Source organism: Alosa pseudoharengus, unplaced genomic scaffold (genome assembly GCF_046254945.1).
Source record: "Alosa pseudoharengus isolate Yale_2024_CS ecotype anadromous, Long Island Sound unplaced genomic scaffold, YU_APseudo_1.1 YU_APseudo_1.1_scf_5, whole genome shotgun sequence".
NCBI lineage: Eukaryota > Metazoa > Chordata > Actinopteri > Clupeiformes > Clupeidae > Alosa > Alosa pseudoharengus.
Genome location: NW_027468837.1, coordinates 3687799 through 3706964, shown reverse-complemented (window position 1 = coordinate 3706964; position 19166 = coordinate 3687799). Strand labels below are relative to the sequence as shown.

General features: G+C 41.0%; 1 protein-coding gene across 2 annotated transcripts in view; it reads left to right on the top strand.

Annotated features, from left to right (window-relative positions):
• ip6k1 (inositol hexakisphosphate kinase 1) overlaps positions 1–19166 on the top strand; it is a 52988-nt gene that overhangs the window by 12094 nt on the left and 21728 nt on the right. The window contains exons 2-3 of one of the 2 annotated variants that reach the window (XM_076268487.1): positions 8912–9368; positions 16437–16647. In XM_076268487.1, the coding sequence (XP_076124602.1) occupies positions 9089–9368; positions 16437–16647 (491 nt within the window). In that variant the 5' untranslated portion in view covers positions 8912–9088. Of the gene's footprint in view, positions 1–8908; positions 9369–16436; positions 16648–19166 lie in introns of both variants that reach the window. The other variant, XM_076268486.1, reaches the window with a different exon arrangement.

Sequence of the window (19166 nt, the reverse complement as noted above, 5' to 3'; positions counted from 1 at the left end):
CTCATAAACGGCTCAGCTTGGAATAAGCTACAGTATAGCGACCAAATCAGAGTTTGTGAGGGAAACTTAGGTTTAGTTTCAACTGCGGGTAACTGAATAAAGCTGCAACTTCTCAGACTGTATCTTATGTCCGTCTACTCTGTTGCGCACAACCTGCTGCAGCAGAAATGAAAGGAGTTAGCCCGGAAGGTTTTAATAACTTATTATGATGACCTGTCTGGAACTGAAGCACGAATGGTTAGCATATTTCTAGGTAATAATACAAAACCCAAGCTAAAGTAATGCAAATATAATACTAAAACACAACTTAGAACTAGGCCTACTTATGTACTCGTCCCACTAACGAGTTTGTTTATTTGTTTTCCCGACCAGCGCGGTAAAGTGCAAACACACCAGCACAAGACGGCTCTAGATAGGGCTGAGCTCCGCTCTGGTAAGGTTAAATGGCGGATCATTCACGAGAGGATTTTGAGATGCACAGATTCCCAAATGAACACATATCCACAGATTTTGTTAGAGTGGTGAAATACATTCACACTGCTGACATTATATTGAGGAAAAAGTATAGCCAACCAAGCTCAAGTAGCCTAGCTCAGTGTAGCCAGACGGACCTTACGTAGGCCTAAATTAGGACTTTAAAAAATATCGGCGCAAATTATCGGCCAGAATTCTGTTATCGGACCGATAATAATATTTTCATTTTTTCACTTATGGGCTAATAATATATCGGCCGCCGATATATATTGTGCATCCCTAATGACAAGTATTTGCTGAGCTTAAACCTACAAGACTGTAAGTATTTATTTGAAAAAATTATGTAATAACAGAAAAATCTGTCAACTCTGTTAGAGACAAACTTGGTAAATTCTATACTGTATATTTAGCTAATGTGATACATTTTTAAATTATGCCTTCCCTAAAAGAACTTTTGTCTCTACAGTCACTGTAGCAACTTTGAATTTGAAGATTGCTAAGATTGCTTGTCCTGAAATAAAAAAAAAACACATTCCACTGGCAAGCACTGAGGGAACCCTTGCCATTGTAACACAGTTAATGCTGATGTGTGGATGCAATTCATAACGTTTTCTACGTAGTTAGTTAAAATAAAGGTTCGTACTTCTCCTTGGGACAAGCACTTTTGAGTCTTGGAAAACACTTTTCCATTTACATCAGTATTTGCAAACATTCAGTCAATAAAATGATCCATGTATGAGTAACAAAATTGACAAGCAGCTCTAAGTAAGCATGCTAAACTCTACATCCAAACAGTATTCTAACGTTAGCTTTGATATACTGCTTGATTGCATAACTTAACTTAGTTTAGTCTCCTCAATGTACTATTAGCAGTTAACTTTAATGCAGCAGTTTTGAACAAATTTGCGCAGCATTGTCACGAGGCTAAGCGGATTTAATAGCAATTTAGCCTGCCCTCTTCTATGCAATGCTTCTATGTGGCAACAACAATCCTTCAACAATCGTTAATGTTTTGTTAAATGCACATGGAGAGGAGGGGCAGCGGGGTCATTACGAGAGAGAGCGGGGCAATAAAAAGGATTTAATCTTCTCTTTAATTTAAATAGTACAACATAGGACATTAATGTGTGGCGCCCCACCACAGATTAGTCAACGTATGGGAAACACTGATATCGCTATTTTTTTATCGCCCAGCCCTAATATATATATATATATATATATATATAGACAGAGAGTACAAATCTAGACGTATCCGTCTTGATTCAGGAGTTCAACTGGGAGACCCACTGAGTATCCTCTGTCAGCGTATTGCTTGGTTTGTTTGTGTGTGTGACCTCATTTTCTATGGTCGCCTGTTGTTCTCTCCTTGAGTGAAGACCTGGCCTCTGTCCACCTTCCTCCTCGCTGTATTGGTGACACAAGGCTTTGAGAGACTATGAGCATGGCTGGCATGCTATTTTGGCAGATGCCTTTTGCAGTACCGTAGCATAGCATATCATAGCATAGCAGCAAGGATTTAAATTTTTGTCAAAATCTACGACACTATGGTGTGACGTAGCAGGCCAAGAGATTTGAAAACTTCAGCCTGCGCAATAAACACACACACACACACACACACACACACATAAACACATACATAAAGACACACGCATGTATACACACACAATAGATATGCAGGCATACGCACACATAAACACACACAGACACACACTCAGAAACAGACACACACAAACACAGACACACACGCATGCACACACATGAACACACATGCACAAACACACACACACATAGACACACGCACACACATACACACAGTAGATATGCAGGCAAACGCATGCACGAACAGACTCACGCACACACACATAAACACAAACATGTACATGCACACGCACGCACAAACACACTCACCCACATGCATGCACATAAACACATATAAGCACACACACAAACATGTACATGCACACATGCACAAACACACCAACCCACGCGCACGTACACAAACACACACACACAAACACACCCACCCACATGCACGTACACAAACACAACACGTGCATGCATGCACAAACACCCACACATTAACACACATACACACACAGTAGACATGGAGGCATATGCATGCAGGCATGCACGCACGCACAGACTCACTCGCACGCACACAACACATACATACACGCATTCGCACACCCACACACGCACAAACAAACATAAAAACATACACACATGCAGGCAAGCAGGCACGCACGCACACACATACACACCATTACCCCCCCCCACACACAAGCGAACATACACACACATCTGCACAGTCACAGACACTCAAAATCCTATAACATCCTAACCTTTTGTCTATTAGTTGACCACCTGGTGTCCTGTAATATCACTTGAATGTTAGCAATGATTAGCTAACTAAACTAGCTATCTACAAGTAAAGACTTTGTCTCCTGCAAGTGACAAGCATATTATACACAATGCTGGCTAATAGAACAATAAAACATCCTTGCTTAACTTATTGACTATGTGGCTAAGCCTAATCCATAGACATGGTGCAGCTCTCTTTTGTAATGGTAATCTGAAATGTAATTGCTGGTAATCTAATTCAGCTAATAGTTATCTTATTTATATTATTTAAGTAAGGGATAATGTATTGTCCGCCAGTAATTATCAGAAAATAAGTTCCGACAGGGCGAACAGGACCCCTATTATATGGCTACTTGACAAAACGAGAAAAGCACAATGGGTCTTTAAAAATGATTTTGCTACCGTATGTGGCTTTTGCTGACAAAACAAATAGTTCGCCATACAGATAGAACTTGACAGTTTTAGTTCTTGCGTGGGAATGTCTTACTAGCTGACTCACTTTCAATGAAATTCCATTGCAAATGTACTTGCGGAATGATATGAAAGACCTGAATCGGAGGCACAAAACCCATTGCCAATGGCTGGCTTCAGACCGTCAAGCCAGACCAGGCTAGGGTAATTTGGGGGCCACCTGCGGGGTATACTACGAATCTCGATTAGTGGGTTAGCGAGGTATGTTGCGCTCAAAGCCAGGGTATGCTGTGACACTAAAGTGGATCTGTTTTAGTGTCTTATGCTCGCAACTAAACCTGGTCGGGAGGAGGTTATGTGCTAAGTTATAGCTCAAATCGTGTAATCTACCGCCCACTGACCAATCAATTGTCTTGAAAAACGGAAGTTCTCACGTGTAGGATTCTGTCATATATCTTACAGGTGGAGCACCGCCTCTACACACATTTTGAATATCGAATGCGCTTATAATAGTGTTTTGTAAGTTTTGGAAGTAATTGTTTTTTAATATAGGCGGTTTTGTGCGTCTCCACGTTTCACGATTGGCCAACATCATTCCAACACCGAGAACGCGCACAGATCTGAGCTGAAAGCCTAGTTTGACAAATATATCACAAAACTGCTATTGTAGTATCACTTAACGTATACCCCTGAGTCAAGGCTTTGTGAAGCCTCGATATGTCTACATAGCCTAGATATGTCGTGCTTCGTAGTATACCCCACCGGTGATAGTGGCCCAGGTCTACAAGCCTATCCCTAAGACCTTTGTGTTCAGACTGTCAGGCTACTAGCCTCTCCAGATTACACCTCGACACTCCCCCGCTTGTGAAAACGTCACCAATACCACCCATTTTCAAACAGGATTTAAGCAAAAAAGACAAGTCACATATCTCTATCCTATCCTGTATGCTATTGAAGTCAGTCACCTATTTCCGCCCTTTTACGTGTATGTCACGTAATATTCATTTCTATACAAACAAGATGGCGGATTCCTAAATAAACGCAAGCACACACAACACGTCTATCTAAATTAGCTATGTACTAAAAATTATATTTTACCGTGACTCGAAGAACTGTAAACAGTGTTGTAAGGCTGCGTGTACAAATCCGCTTGGAGCTCCAGTGGAATCTTGATTTCCCAACTATGTGCTGCGTGACTGGGCACGCACCAGCCCAGCAGTGCTCCGAGCGCACAGTAAAAAAATAGAAAATCGGATTTTGAAGGCAGTAGATGCTCCTGCTAAGAACCAAACCAGACTTTGTTCAAATCTACACACCTATGGCTACTGGAAAATGTAAGGTTAATTTATCAAATGTTGTTTTGAAGTATTAAGGGCCAATCTCAATTCTCTATTTTACCCCTTCCCCCTTCCCCTTAGTTTTGCGCGTGCACGTAAGACGAAGGGCTATCTCAATTCTCATTTCGATCGAGGGGTAGGGATAAGGGCAAGGGGTAGATACCCCTTAAAGGAATTATCCGGAGTAAAATGCACTTTAGATCGATTTACGGATGATTGGGGGTGCATACGTTGATTTGACATCAAAATCATGTCATTCGGATGTGTTTTGAGAAAGTTCGATTGTACCGTTTTCAGTCACAACTCGTAGCCTGGAAGTGAGCGGGGCATTTCAATTGCGCCGCTACAAAATGCTATTTTTATACCTCTTCTACAGTTTCAAACAACATAACACTTACGTGGTAGTGAGTAGAGGGTCCCTAAAGCCAAACCGAAGTATTCCGAGGTCTTTATGTGGTCGAATAGAGAGTCCAGAATGAATTTCATCAAGCCAGTACCTTTCCGGAAATGTTGCCATCTTTGCTTCCTCTTCAGGGGAAAGTCCGTAGGAGTCTTATTGCTGAGTGTGTTGTAACCCGCTCTGGAAATTCACAATTTCGTCGCCGTTTAAAAAAAAAAAAAAAAAAAAACATAGTCCAGTCCATACAACTTCATTTCAATTTCGAAAGAAATACTGGACTTTTTTTTTTTTTTTTAAAAACGGCGAAAAAGATGGCAACATTTCCGGAAAGGTACTGGCTTGATGAAATTCATTCTGGACTCTCTATTCGACCACATAAAGACCTCGGAATACTTCGGTTTGGCTTGCAGCTAAATTCGCTGAACTTTTTTACCGCTCGTCTGATATGAATGCTGCATAGGCCTACTGCTGCCGACTCCTCGCATAGGCTATTACAGGTAGCGATTGCTTCTGATGTCAAGTAACGACCATTTGGATATTATTGTAAAATATCGAAGGAGTTGTGGGATGTTTACATAGCAAACTGCATGTTTATTTTGTCCCCCATCCCTGTTTCATTCACCCGGACCAGAAGGTAGTCTGCGAACGAACATAGGCACGTTCTGCTGTTGTTGAAATAATTCCTGAACGGTTTTATTACGAGCTGAAAATGCAATGATAGCCTATTTGACAGAAGACAGGTTGCTAGTGACAAAATATTAGCTTTTTTAGTGTGGTACGATCTCTATAAATTACGTTAATTCAAGTGTTTAAATCATCCCGCTCTCCCTTATGGTTGGCTAGTGGTATCTCATTTCCAAGGGGAATATTCTTCACCCCTATGTCTTGCCACTCGGTTTCGAGGGACAAGGGCTAGGGGTAAGATGAAGGGATAGGGGAAGGGGAAGGGGTAAAACAGAGAATAGAGATTGGCCCTAAAAAACCTCTTTATTTTAGAATTTTCGAACGAAAGGGACAGAAATTGGTGCTTTTACAATAGTTCTCTAAAGTATTCCACACTATCGATAGCATAAAACACACTGGCACGAATAATTTAATGGGACGCTTGTCTGTAAGCGCTTTCAGATATAACCTCCGGAGTACATGCGGAGGTTTGTCAAACGGAGGTCCTACCCTTCGGATGATTCAGATATGATGCTAACCTGCGGACCTAATACTGACCTTATACGGACGTATGTGTGAACGACATACACGCACATTACAGAATCTCTGTGTGGTTGTCGAGTGAGGGGTGGGGGCTTGTAGAGTTCACAAGATGCGAGATATGACGCAGAATATATGCGGCCGCTGCCTGTCACAGCTGCTTTTTGTTTACAACGTGTAGCCTATGCATTATGTAGGCTAAAGAAGACAAATCTATTGTGCGTAGGCTAATACTTGAAGTAGGCTAGTCAAGTAAGCAAACAGTATTTGTATGTGTGCTTCGAATAAACACATTTATCTGTTTTCAACGTTATGTACCAGAATTACTTGGCTATAGAACCCCACATCTGGTTTGCTTTGGAGAGAGAGCATGCACAAACTTTATGGTAGGCTACCAGCCAATTCAGTAGGCTAACTCAAGACTGCAAGGCCATCATACAACGTTTTTAAGCAATAAACAAAATACTAACATAACAGTGAAGTTGTTCGTTTTTTCATGGTTTATTTTTTCCAAAAGCATCCTCTCCCCATGTGTCTATTTTCAGCGCCTTCTGCTTGGTGATTCAGTCTTTTGTATTCGTTTGGCCTTGCCATGCAGTTGTAGGCTACAACGTCTCTTGCCGTTCCCTTCATGTGTTCTATCAAAATGTTGTATGCCCTCATGGACAGTAGCTCCGTGATGTCTGCATCTTTCCAGGTCGGAGATTTTCTGGACAGCATTATGCCACTCCATCATAACACTGGCATTTAAGTCAGATCTAACCACATGGACGCACGAAAGAAACGTCACCAACACGCCCTCTCACTAGGTGTGATCTTAACCGCATGTTGTACGCTTCATTCAGACACAGCACATTTACATAATGTCCGGAGGAAATACTAGGGGGGGAGTAGTATAAACACCGGGTGAATTCGGACTTCCACATGACCGGTTATGTCGTTCAGATATACGGCCCCACCGTTTAACATCGGCAGAACCTCCGGTCTTACACGTATATCTGAAAGTGCTATATGTTAGTTAACTCCAAATTCACTTTTTACTGTGCTACATGGCGACCTCTGGACAGAGTTAGCATACTGACAGGCAAACATCTTTAACAACCGCTATCTCTAAACTCGGCGTGCTAGCGAGTACTGCTGTGCTTTCATAGCCTACGTCAGACAGATTAAATCATGTTTCTCGACTCCACACACAACGGGTTGACCCCACCTTTACCTTGACACCACCCCTAGCCCCGTTCTAGCACCAAGTCCACAGAAATCAGCGGTCAGTAGCACCGATATAGCCCCCAAGTGGCACCAGTTAGCACCCCACCTGAAGGTGTGAAAGCAATTAGCCCCGGCACGGCCTGGTTAGCTCGACTTTGGCTCAAAGGTCTGAAGGGGGCTATTGACAGCGGTCATTATATACTTTGCAGCAGTAATTATATAGTTTGAACAGACCTCAAAATGTTGTTCATGTGAATGGAACTTTCTGCAGCACTCCGAAGAGTCTATTGTAGATGCACTCTTTAAAGTTAATAGCAGCCTCCTCACATTCCTTATTATTTCAGATTTAAAATGCACACCAGTGCATTATATAAGGCTACAATTTAAATTGACATTTTAAAAGCTATTATTTCCTCTTGTTTTCCACCTCGCAAACTCTACTAGGCTACAGTAAAAGCGCATTATCTTTTGGCTATTGCGCAAAAGCCTCTTGTTCTGATATTTATTCATTTCACATTCTTTCAACAACATAGCTTGTCACAACATCAATACACAGCCTTAGTATAAGGCCTACAAACACTTAACTTGCGGATTCAACTTTCCAAAGAAACCTCCAGAAATAGGCTACAATATAACGACTTTAGTTATTTGCTATGTTTACATCGGAATTAACGCTGTTATGGATCCATTTCTCTGCAACGCAACGTAGCCTACAACATTTCTCTTTAGATATACAGGAACAGCTTACTATGTTGAAGAGTGACGATTGCATAGAATGCAAGAATATCACCAAACTCTCGAATGCGCATTAAAACGTTATTTTTTAGGTAACTTTCCACGCTGATGGTGCCCTAAATGCAACACAACTGTGTTCAAAGCAGAATGAGGAAAACCTGAGGTTGTGTGTTTGTACAAAACTGAGCGAGAATTTTATAGCTTTGAAAATATTTAACATTGTTTCATGTGTAATTGAGATTGCAGAGTTGTGGGAAACTGAGTCAGTGCATCAATAATCCCTGTAATAGTAGTGGTAGTAGGCAAGACATAGGTGCTATTACGTATCTAGATATGGCACTGTAGAATGGTTAGGGGGGGCATATAAAAGTTTGAGAACCTGTGGCCTAAAACAATATTGGTGGTTGCATGTTAGATCTGAAGTGAAATGGGTCGCATTTTTAAAAAGTGGGTCCACAGAAAAAAAGTTTGGGAAACACTGGTGTAATGAATCATGTGCAGTTAACTAATCCGTGCTGGCACAACATTTTGGTGCTGTATAGACAGCCCATGAACCATGCTAAGGACACTTGCCTCACACATGCCTTGCATGAATCTGGATATTATTCCATGGACGCAGCTCCTGTACTCTTGGCTTTACAAACGTTAGAAATATTTAATTACATTATACAGTGTAATGATTCGTTTGGTGTGCTTAGTTAGCTGATTGTGGTTTTGATGTAGTTTGTCTGAAACAGGCCTACCTATCTTTAATTCTGAATCTTTCTCTTTTACCCAGCAGTTGGCCAGCAGCGCCGCTCGTGGGGGCGGAATCAACTGGCTGCTGGTGGGTGTGGCCGGCGGGCTGGCTCCACCCCCTCCGGGCGGCAGCCTGCGCTCTCAGCCGCCCCCTCCTCCGCGCTCGCCTGGCCTACGTGCCCGTGCCCATGCCCCCATTGCCTCACGGGCCTCTAACGCCATGTGCGTCCCGCACAGCATGGAGGTGGGCAAGCACAGTGGTGGCCACAGCCAAGGTCAAACGCCGCAGCAGCAGCAGACTCAGCCACAGCAGCAGGCAGGGGCCGCTAGGCAGCGCTCTGGAGGAGTGCCTCTGGAACCCTTTGTGCACCAAGTGGGTGGCCACACCAGCATGATGCGCTATGATGACCACACTGTCTGCAAGCCCCTCATCTCCCGTGAGCAGCGCTTCTATGAGTCTCTTCCACCTGAGATGAAGGAATTCACTCCTGAGTACAAAGGTAGGAGTCGTGAGGGATCTGATGGGGAGAGTCTTGCTGGAATGATTTTCATAAAGACTTTCGTGGTGCATTAATGTTAAACAATGTCAACAGCATGTGAAGCTGTTTTGGATAGCTAATTACAATAAATCATGTGGTTGTGATTTTAAGAATGCATAATGCACTCTGTTTGAATGGTAAGCAGGTTCCAGTTTTTCACATTATTAGATGAATGAGGTTGTAGGCCTGGTTTACTTATGTTGGTGCACAAATTGCACGCCATTGCTTGATCCTCTCAGATGGATTGTTAATGATTGGAAAGGCTAATGTGTAATTATGTCCGCTGCGCTAGCGAAGCTTCGGTCATATAGGTTTAGTCAGAGTTTTTTTTCTGGATTTTTTTATTTTTTATTTCTTCAGCAGGGTTCCCGCTGGATCTTAAAAAGTCTTAAAAGCATTGAATTTATGAATTTGGAAATAATACCTTGAAAAGACTTGAAAAAGTCTTGAATTTTGATATCTGGGTCTTAAAATTTGTGCAGTATGTAACTTCTCCTACTCCTACTACTTTCTACTTTGCACAATTTTGGCTAAAACGGTAATCAGACAGCATCTTATGTTTATGTAAGTGAATGAAGGAAAATTGTAAAAGCAAAGTTGAAGATGGACATGATAATGTCCAAATTCGACAGAAGGGTACAGATAACTGCAGCTAGTCTCCAAAGAGGTGACTATTGTTGTGACATCTGGCAAAAAGGTGCATGCTATATTAATATAGTTTGAGATTAATAAGTAACAATGCATGCCTATGCATGGATCATGGTTTTACCAAAGTCATAGAATAGCCAAAACTATACATATTGTAAAAGCATATGCCCTGTACATGAAATATAGCATCGATCAACTTATGTCCCATCTTCCTCCATACCATACTCCTCTATTCTATATAGGCGAATCAAGTGAACAGCAGATTAATTTTGGCCTGCATTATTAAAGGAAACAAATTAAACACCATAAACCAGGGGTATTAAATTAATCTTCAGCGAGGTCCAGTTACGGAAAATTTCCTCAAGCAAAGGTCCGGAGCATCATAATGTTTAACGTGCGTGTTTAGGCTATTTATATGTATGTATGTATAATATATATATAATATTAGGATGGATGGATGGAGCCTAGTTGTAGATAGATAGATAGATAGATACTTTATTGATCCCCAAGGGGAAATTCAAGAAGTAGAAGATTGTAGGCCTAATGTTTAATGTGAAATAAAATAAGTAGCCTAAAAGGCAACATTCGAAATGAGGAGAAATAAGGCAAGATAAGAGTAATTGGGGAGAAAAACTGAGTAGCCTTGGCTATTTTTAAGATCTTAACGTGAACTTAAAATAAAATTTGAGCTGAGACAAGGATGGATATTCCACAGCTGGTTACTTGAACCCATTAATTTTAGTTTTTTTTTTATGTTGACCCGAAATCCTGGAAACCCAGGAACATCACGTTGTTGGGCAGTGAATGCATGTAGGCTTAACTAGATTGTGGTGGATCAATCATATTGCCTTCTTAAATCGTAAAATATTCTGTGGTCTCAGTTCACTGTTGAATGGGCCTAGCCCACCCTTTTAAAAATCGCCTGTCTCAGAATATATAGAAGAGGTCCAGGGCAATTCCGCGCAAAACTGTCACATCCATATTTAGTTGGCGTTACGGACGTGACAGTTTTGCGTGGTATTGCCCCCGTATCTTTTCACTTTTCTCGCTTTCTAGCTTTCTCGCTTTCTAGCTTTCTCCTCTTTGAGCAATCGATGATTTGAAAATAACTTATGGTTAACTTAGATATCCATTTGATTGTTTATCGTCCCGTCTCCTCTCCTCGCTCGTTTCAGGCTATCAGTCTCTTCTCCATAGTAGGCTACTTTACTCACTGGCTCGATTTTATCAGAATTCACAGATTTCACTGGCTGAATAGCAGCAAGCGAAATTATGGTTCCGGAAGCTCCTGAAGTAAATGCTGTTATCCTAACCAACGAAACATTTAGCGCAGCTTTGAAATCTTACGTGAAAATCTAAATTAGGCTATTATGGTCCGCGTCCGGATTGGATCACGTCACGGTCCGGACTCGGACCGCGGTCCGCCATTTGGTGAACCCTGCCATAAACTATATATTTTGTAAAAGCATAACCTCTAGATGTGATATAACACCAATTAGGACATGTCCCATCTTCCTCCATGCCATGCACAATACATTGCCCTCTATTCTGTATAGGTGAATCTAGTGTAAAGCGGATACATTTTAACATATACTGTCTATGTATAACAGTTTAAACACCCTAAACTATATATTTTCTGAAAGCATACCTTTAGATGAGATATAACACAATTTAAGACATTTCCCATTTTTCCCTATGCCATGCACAATACATTACCCTCTATTCTGTATAGGCGAATCTAGTGTAAAGCCGATATATTTTCTCAGTAAGTGTGTAATGTATCAAGTTGAAATTTGGCATGTATTATGCAAATGTGGTATAATTTTCAAGAAAAACAAATTCATTTGGTCTGAAATTTGCCACGGTGACTATGGTACAGACTAGGCTGTATGTTTTGTTGATCTGACCTGTACCTTATTCAACAAGAAGTTCCTTGATTTTTATTTTTGTATCATATTTGAAAAGACTCCTTCATTCCCCCAGTTTTCCCATACTGTGTACACCACCAGTCTGCTGTAGAGCACTGGACTGTGATAAAAATAGGGCTGGCCTCTTGAGTCTACAGGCTTGACATTGTTGATTGGTGACAATGAGACTTAAAACAAGAGGAATGTGAGTTATAAATAACTTGGGGCTCCAGGGCTGTGCAATTGTTGTCCATTAAGTATAAGTGGTCGAAAACTAATGCCCATTGAATTTCTTGACTTGTCAGGACTGTTTTGGTTTGTGTTACTTTTAATTTTTTATAGCTTAGATAGAAGCGCATGATTGCATTTTGGTCCACTTAAACTGACTGGCTCATTCACTCATTCACAGACACTGTTATTCTTGCTGTCAAGGTGTTTTAATATAGCCTGTTCAAGGCAGGCATTTGATAAGGAAACATATCACCCTGTGGATGGAGGCTTTTTTTGCGTCATTATTGTGCCTTTATCGTGGCACGTCTGTCCTCTTTGGAAAGATGGAGGCTGTATGGGGGTTCATCATGGCCTCCTAATTGTTCCGCCATTAAGGGTAGTCACAGAGACGGAACCACGCCAGTGTAAATGGCTTAAGACAGAACAGGCTTTTGATGGCGCTGAATGTGTGCAACCCACGATCGGAAGATTTAAAAACACAGCTGATCAGATACACCAGAGATATTTTGCTAATTGACCGATAAAGAACCAAAAGTCTCCATCTACAGCGTCTAAGATCCTCCCGCCTCTCACCTTCAAATTGCTCCCTGCTTATCCTCAATTTCACAGTGTCTACAGTTAACTTTCTGTTGTGGCTTGGTCAGATAAAAAATTTTTTGATGATCCTTTTTTTTCTGATCAGGTAGCTGATCCTAATTATCACTAATAAGCTGATGTAACAGGTTGATGAGTTGTGCCATTGTCTGTGTTAAATGCACAGGCAGAAGGAAGACAGAATTACTTATTTTCTGGGGATTGTCCACCCCAGCTCACTCAACTCTTAAATGGAGGAGTTATACTACGCAGGGTACTCATCACAGTATTTCACTTTACTTAATATTGCGTAACTGGAGTGGGGATCTGTAGTCACCTGACTGCTCTTGTTTTAGTACTTTAGTACAGCTGTACAGTCTAAACAAACATGTCTAAGCTTCACTTACAGCCTCTGAGAAGCCATGACGTTAGATCCTGGCATTGTTGAGACCGTGAGAAGGAAGAGCCAAGGATCGCCTTATATTTAGAGCACTTTGTGTCTTAGAGGTTTCTTATAGATAGCCAAAAAGCAAATCCCTAATGGTAGATAGTTTAAGATCAAAGAGCCTCTGTTGGAAGAGCCTCATGTGATGCCTCACAGAATCTCAAAACAAACATGCATGAGATGGAGAGAGGCTTATGTGACATCAGCACTGTCTTCATTCATTTGCTTCTGCTGTCCAGCTGACATCACCAAAGAGGGATCAGAGTACTACAAAACTCTCGGCAGCTCAACAGGGCATAAAAAAAAAAAAGGTTTGGTTCCTGTTGGTTGTCAGTTGAGGCCATGGGTCGGTAGGGAATTTTTTTTTTTTTTTTTTTTTTTTTTTTTCAGTGGCAGTAAGGGATAGGTAGAAAATCAATCCCTCCAGGATTTCGCAAGGTTTTTTGAGACTGTTGCGACCTAATATGCCTGGATGGAAGTTGCGGTGATTTTAGCTGTTTCTTGTGGAGAAATTGAAAATTGCAAAAATAGTTTAAATTTAAGGCAATTAAGGTTAGTAAGACCAAAATCACACTGATAATCTTGATGCTTATTAAAAAGGATAATCCAAGGTAAACAGTAAGGATTACAGAAAATCAAAGTAGAAAATCAAACCAAGAGATGGCATCATGTCATATGTTTCAATACATTCATATATTTTGTAATTCATATTAAGTTCATATCTTTTTAATAAATCATAGACTGTGGCCTGCATAATTACTAATATGCAAGTAAGTATCTAGTAATTTCATATTGATTTAAACTATTTGACTACACTTCTGTTTAATGTCATTACATTGGTGGTGTATGTCTAATTCACTGCCTGCCCCTTTAAGGACGTGAGAGTAGCCTAATTACATTTCTGAGTGGATTGGAAGGCTTGCATCTCACTGTTCGGCTACGAGTGTAAATCACTTTTTGCATAGTGCATTACCATATGTGGATGCAATTGGGAATGTCTTCTATGTCATTAGTTAAAATAAATGTTAAAAAAAACAACTCGAATGAAATCATTCTTGGATCATAGAAGAGGTAAATGTCTTGCAATTTTATTAATTTCTATGATTTTGGTAGCACTACTCAAACTAAGCCCACAAGCTAGCAAACATAAGCTTGACATAAACATGACATAAGCTAAAAGGACATATCCAGGTAAACGTTTGCCAATGGGTTGCATAGCCTACTCAAATGTCAGTAAACCAAGTAGGCCTTAATTAACTTACTTTCATAGCCTAGGTAGGTTAGCAACACCAGGTTGAGAGATGCAAGTAAGCAGATCGTTAACGTTAGCCTTCTATTTATAGTCATCAAAACTGCAGAGGAACGAACACTTAGGGCAGTCTTTGGTGTCATATGCAGAAGGTGCAGAAGTAAGTGTGCCACCTGGCTTAATATTCTGCGCGAGGGACTGTTGCGGTAGGTGACATTTCACAGTGAAACTACGATGATTGGTCAAATTTGCGAAAAAGTTGCGGTGTTTGGACAAAATTGTGAGTGCCTTGGTAAGTGACGAAAACAATCGTCTTCGTGAACAGCTGTGCATAGGCTACTTTGTAACAGAGAGAATACGCTTATCCCTATACACAACGCAAGGGGTAATTAATGTAATTATAGTTCGCCTTTTATTTGTGGATTTATTTAATGTAGCCTAGACTATTTAGTGTTATTTCTTCCCCAAGCTCATAAAATAAATTTGGGTCGCACATAAATTGACAGGGTCGGTCGGAAACCGGAACCCAAGAAATTTTTTTTTTATGCCCAGGGTCACTGTTGTCAGAATCTCTTACTCACTCACACTCACTCTTACTGCCACCTCATGACTAGATGGCATCCCTACTTTTGTCTTTTTTGGAGTGAATGTAGCTGTAGGGCATATTGTTATTCATCTGGCATTCAAACTTGTAATCATACTTCATATTGGTCAGTCTTCTCCACAGGATAAGTGAGTTTTTCTCTCGTTGAATATTAGGGGTGTCACGATTCTCCAAATGCTTGATTCGATTTTAAAGTCATGATTCGATTCTAGATTTCTATTATGTTTCGGGTAGGGCTGAACGATTAATTGCATTTGCGATAATATCGCAATATGATCAAATACAATTTTCTAACGGTAAAGACTGCGATTACACTCTGATCACACACTGGCAGCTGCAATGGTGTGACGTCACCAAAGAAATGAAACAACACAAAATGATAATTAGATTTTTTTTAGCACATTCCTAAGAGACCTAAGGTTAGTGGAATATGCACTTATCAATGTGCATTTTATGCCTTCAAGTAATTTTGGCCTTTAACTAGATCATCTTTTCAATTGCTGTTGAGTAAGTTAGTGCTAATTGATGTGAATGAACAACAAAATACTTCCACGCCTTTGACTTCAGAGTAGCAAGAGGGGCTTCGATTTCAGTCGTTTGATGTGTTTTTTTTTAACTGGCTGCAGCCTAAATTTAGAGGTGTTGAACTGCAGCGTCAACACGTGTGTGTGTGTGAGTTTTTTTGCGTCTGTTGGATGTGACATTGGGGGTGTGGCTACATCGTTGATTCTACCTTTGAGTTTGAATTCGTGACACCCTATTGAATATCTACATGCAGAATTCAGAATTTTGCATTCAGTTATCAATAGTACGGGGGTCAATGTATCTGGGTGCCCATCATTTTCATTCATTTGTTTGAGACTGTTAGGTCTTGATTATTAATTCTTGATTCTACTTAAAAATGACAAAAATGTAATGTAAATTTGAACAAATAGAATACCTAATTTACATTCAAACATAACATTTCAGAAAACTTCTAACACAAATAATCTTTGTCTTTATTTGAGAAAATAACTGGGCAAGTTTCATGATATCTATTAGTTAAAAATGTTTCTCTGTTCACAATATGTAGTGTCTAGAGAAAAACATGAATTGTGAAATGTGAAAGAGGTATAAAAATGACTTCATTCCATCATCTAATAAGACGGTCCAACAACTCTCCAAAAAGTGACCTCCAAAAGGTACAGAAGCAAATGGGACCCCCTACTTTAAGTAGTTACACAGAGAACAAATACATTCACTCTTGAAGGACATTGAAGCAATGATTAAGGAACAAAACTTGCTGTGATAAAACAGCACTTATTAATATGTCTTGATCTGTGGTGTGTGACCTGGTCTCCTAACCAGGTGTGTGTTCTTGGTATGCCCACAGGTGTGGTGTTGGTGTGTTTTGAGGGAGATCTAGATGGCTACATTAACCTGGTGGCATACCCGTATGTGGAGAGTGAGGGGCTGGAACAGGAAGAGCAGGTTGACCGTGAGCGTGACCAACCCCGCCGCAAGCACTCACGTCGCAGCCTGCACCGCTCCAGCAGTGACCACAAGGAGGAGAGGCCTGTACATGAGAGTGACAGCAGCGAGAAGTAAGTGGGGGTTTCTCTACGAGGATGAGATGGTGAGCCAAACTGGGTTGAATGGATGCTCTTGAAAAATATGTTTCTGTGAGTGAGTCTGGTTTGTTTCCGTATATGAATGTCATTTCTGCCTCTGAGCTTGCAAGCAGGGTCATCACTAGACATTTATGGTTAGGATTCAAGGGATATTCCACCATTTGGTGAATTACACTCATTTTCCACCTCCCCTGGAGTAAAAGATTTTTACCTTTCTCAAAATCAATTGTTTTCTTTCTCATTCATCCAGCCATAGCATAGATCATTAAATCCGATTAGACCATTAGCATCTTGCCTGCTAGCATCACACTTGACTTCCAGTATTCCAGTAAATGTCCTATTTGGGGGCAGCCTGGTTAGGGCTTCTCACTTGTAACCGGAGGGTTGCCGGTTCGAAGTAGGAACGACTGAAGTGCCCTTGAGCAAGGCACCGTTGTAACCTAGGGCTAGTTTACAGCATGACATTTGTTGTGCATATTAATAAATTGCACTTAATAACATAGAAGTATTTAAGTATAAGTATTAAGTAAGTATATATACTCTTTTGATCCCGTGAGGGAAATTTGGTCTTTGCATTTATCCCAATCCGTGATTTAGTAAAACACAACTAGAAATAATCACTAGAATAGAAAAACAAAAAGAATCGATAGCTGCAGCCCTACATGTCAAATCAGCCTAGAAAATTGCCACGTTTCATTTTCCGTTAGGAAATCTTAGTGACTTTTAAGCGTGATGCTAGCAGGCAAGATGCTAATGGTCTAATCCGATTCAATGATCTATGCTAGGCTTGAGCTAAAAGTGGTATCGCCAGACTCACAGAACGGCTGGATGAACTGGAGAAAGGTAAAAAAATCTATTGTTTAACTCAGGGAAGTAGAAAATGAGCGTAATTCCCCAAATGGTGGAATATCCCTTTAAGGACATTCTCTGTCCGTATAACGCTAATCGGTTTTCTATTGAAAATGAAACATTGGAATTAATTTTCAGAAATTTCGTTTTTTTGCTCATCAAATAAATGCATATTTAGGATTTTGGAGTTGTATCCTGATTTTAGATTTGTGTAAAGTTGGATAGAGCATCCGACTCAAGCGTCCGACTCAAGTTAAAGCTGATAAGCTGGGGAGGACCAAGTCCCACCCATCATGCTTGCATTCAATGATCGTGCAGAATACAAGGAGTCTGCTCAGGCTTTGCCGTAGTTATGGCACGTTTGACAGAGGTTTTAGCATATAAACACAATGCTATGATTGTGTAAATATGCAGCATGTAGTATGAGAACCATAAATAGTGATGTGCCGCATCTATCTATAAATTACAGTAACGTCTATCTGTCTGTCCATTTTTCTGATTGATTTCAAACTTGGCAGGTGTCTTGCTACGGGCACGAGTACGTGCAGTGTCAAGTTTGACGTTGTTTGGATTATTAATGCAAAAGATATTGTTAAATATAGCTGCAAGCAGCAATGAGGGGGCCAAGCAGAATAGGCCGGAGTAGCCAGGGCGACAAGATAGAACTCAGCAGACACCCGTGATCAACACTTTCAACAAGTGTCACATCAAAACATAGCTGATTTTGTAGGGCTAAAACAGGGCTGAGTATTGCCACCGCCTCCGCCAGCCAGCACCCCCCACCTAATCACCCCTGCCCGTCCCTCCCCGTCCTGCCCGCCCCGCCCTTGCACGCACGCACGCATTAGAATGAACTGGATGGAACATGTTGTCATCAGTTACACATCAAAAAATAAAAGATCAATAAAACACAACAACTACAGATCAAAATGCAATATTGCTAATTGCAGCACCCCCTACAGGTCAAAGGTCACCAACGTCCTCCTAATGGGGTCATGAATCCATGCACCAAGTTTAGCTTTGATACATGCAAGGGTTACTGAGATATGAGCTCACTTCCTGTTTGGCGGCTTCGCCGCAAGTTTCGATTGGCTGTTACAGCCGAATGCTACTGTCAATTGTTCCAAAAAGCAATGCACTGATAAGGCATGGTCTGAAGATGGTCTCTGCCAATTTTGGTGAGGATCCGCTGAAATTTGTGACCTGCGAAAACTTGTACGTGTTTTTGATTAAATCCAATATGGCGGCCGAATCAATTACGATGACATCACAAGTTGACTTGGGTCGGCCTAAGGACCTCCAACAGTATTACCAGACACCACTAGTGCATTTTAATTCTAACCACAACTGCAGCTACAGTCGAAAAGGCATGTTTCTTAATTACAGCGCCCCCTAGAGGTCAAAGGTCACCAGATTTCTTGAGCGTCCCCCTGATTGGGTCCTGAGTCCATGCACTAAGTTTGGTTATGATAGATGAATGGGTTACTGAGATATGAGCTCACTTCCTGTTTGGCGGCTTCGCCGCATATTTCGATTGGCTGTTACGGGCAAACGGTTTGAGTTCCGAAGACGAAAAGGGATAACTTTTGTGCGGCTTGGTCTGAAGAGCATGTGTGTCAAGTTTGGTGATGATCGGACAAAAT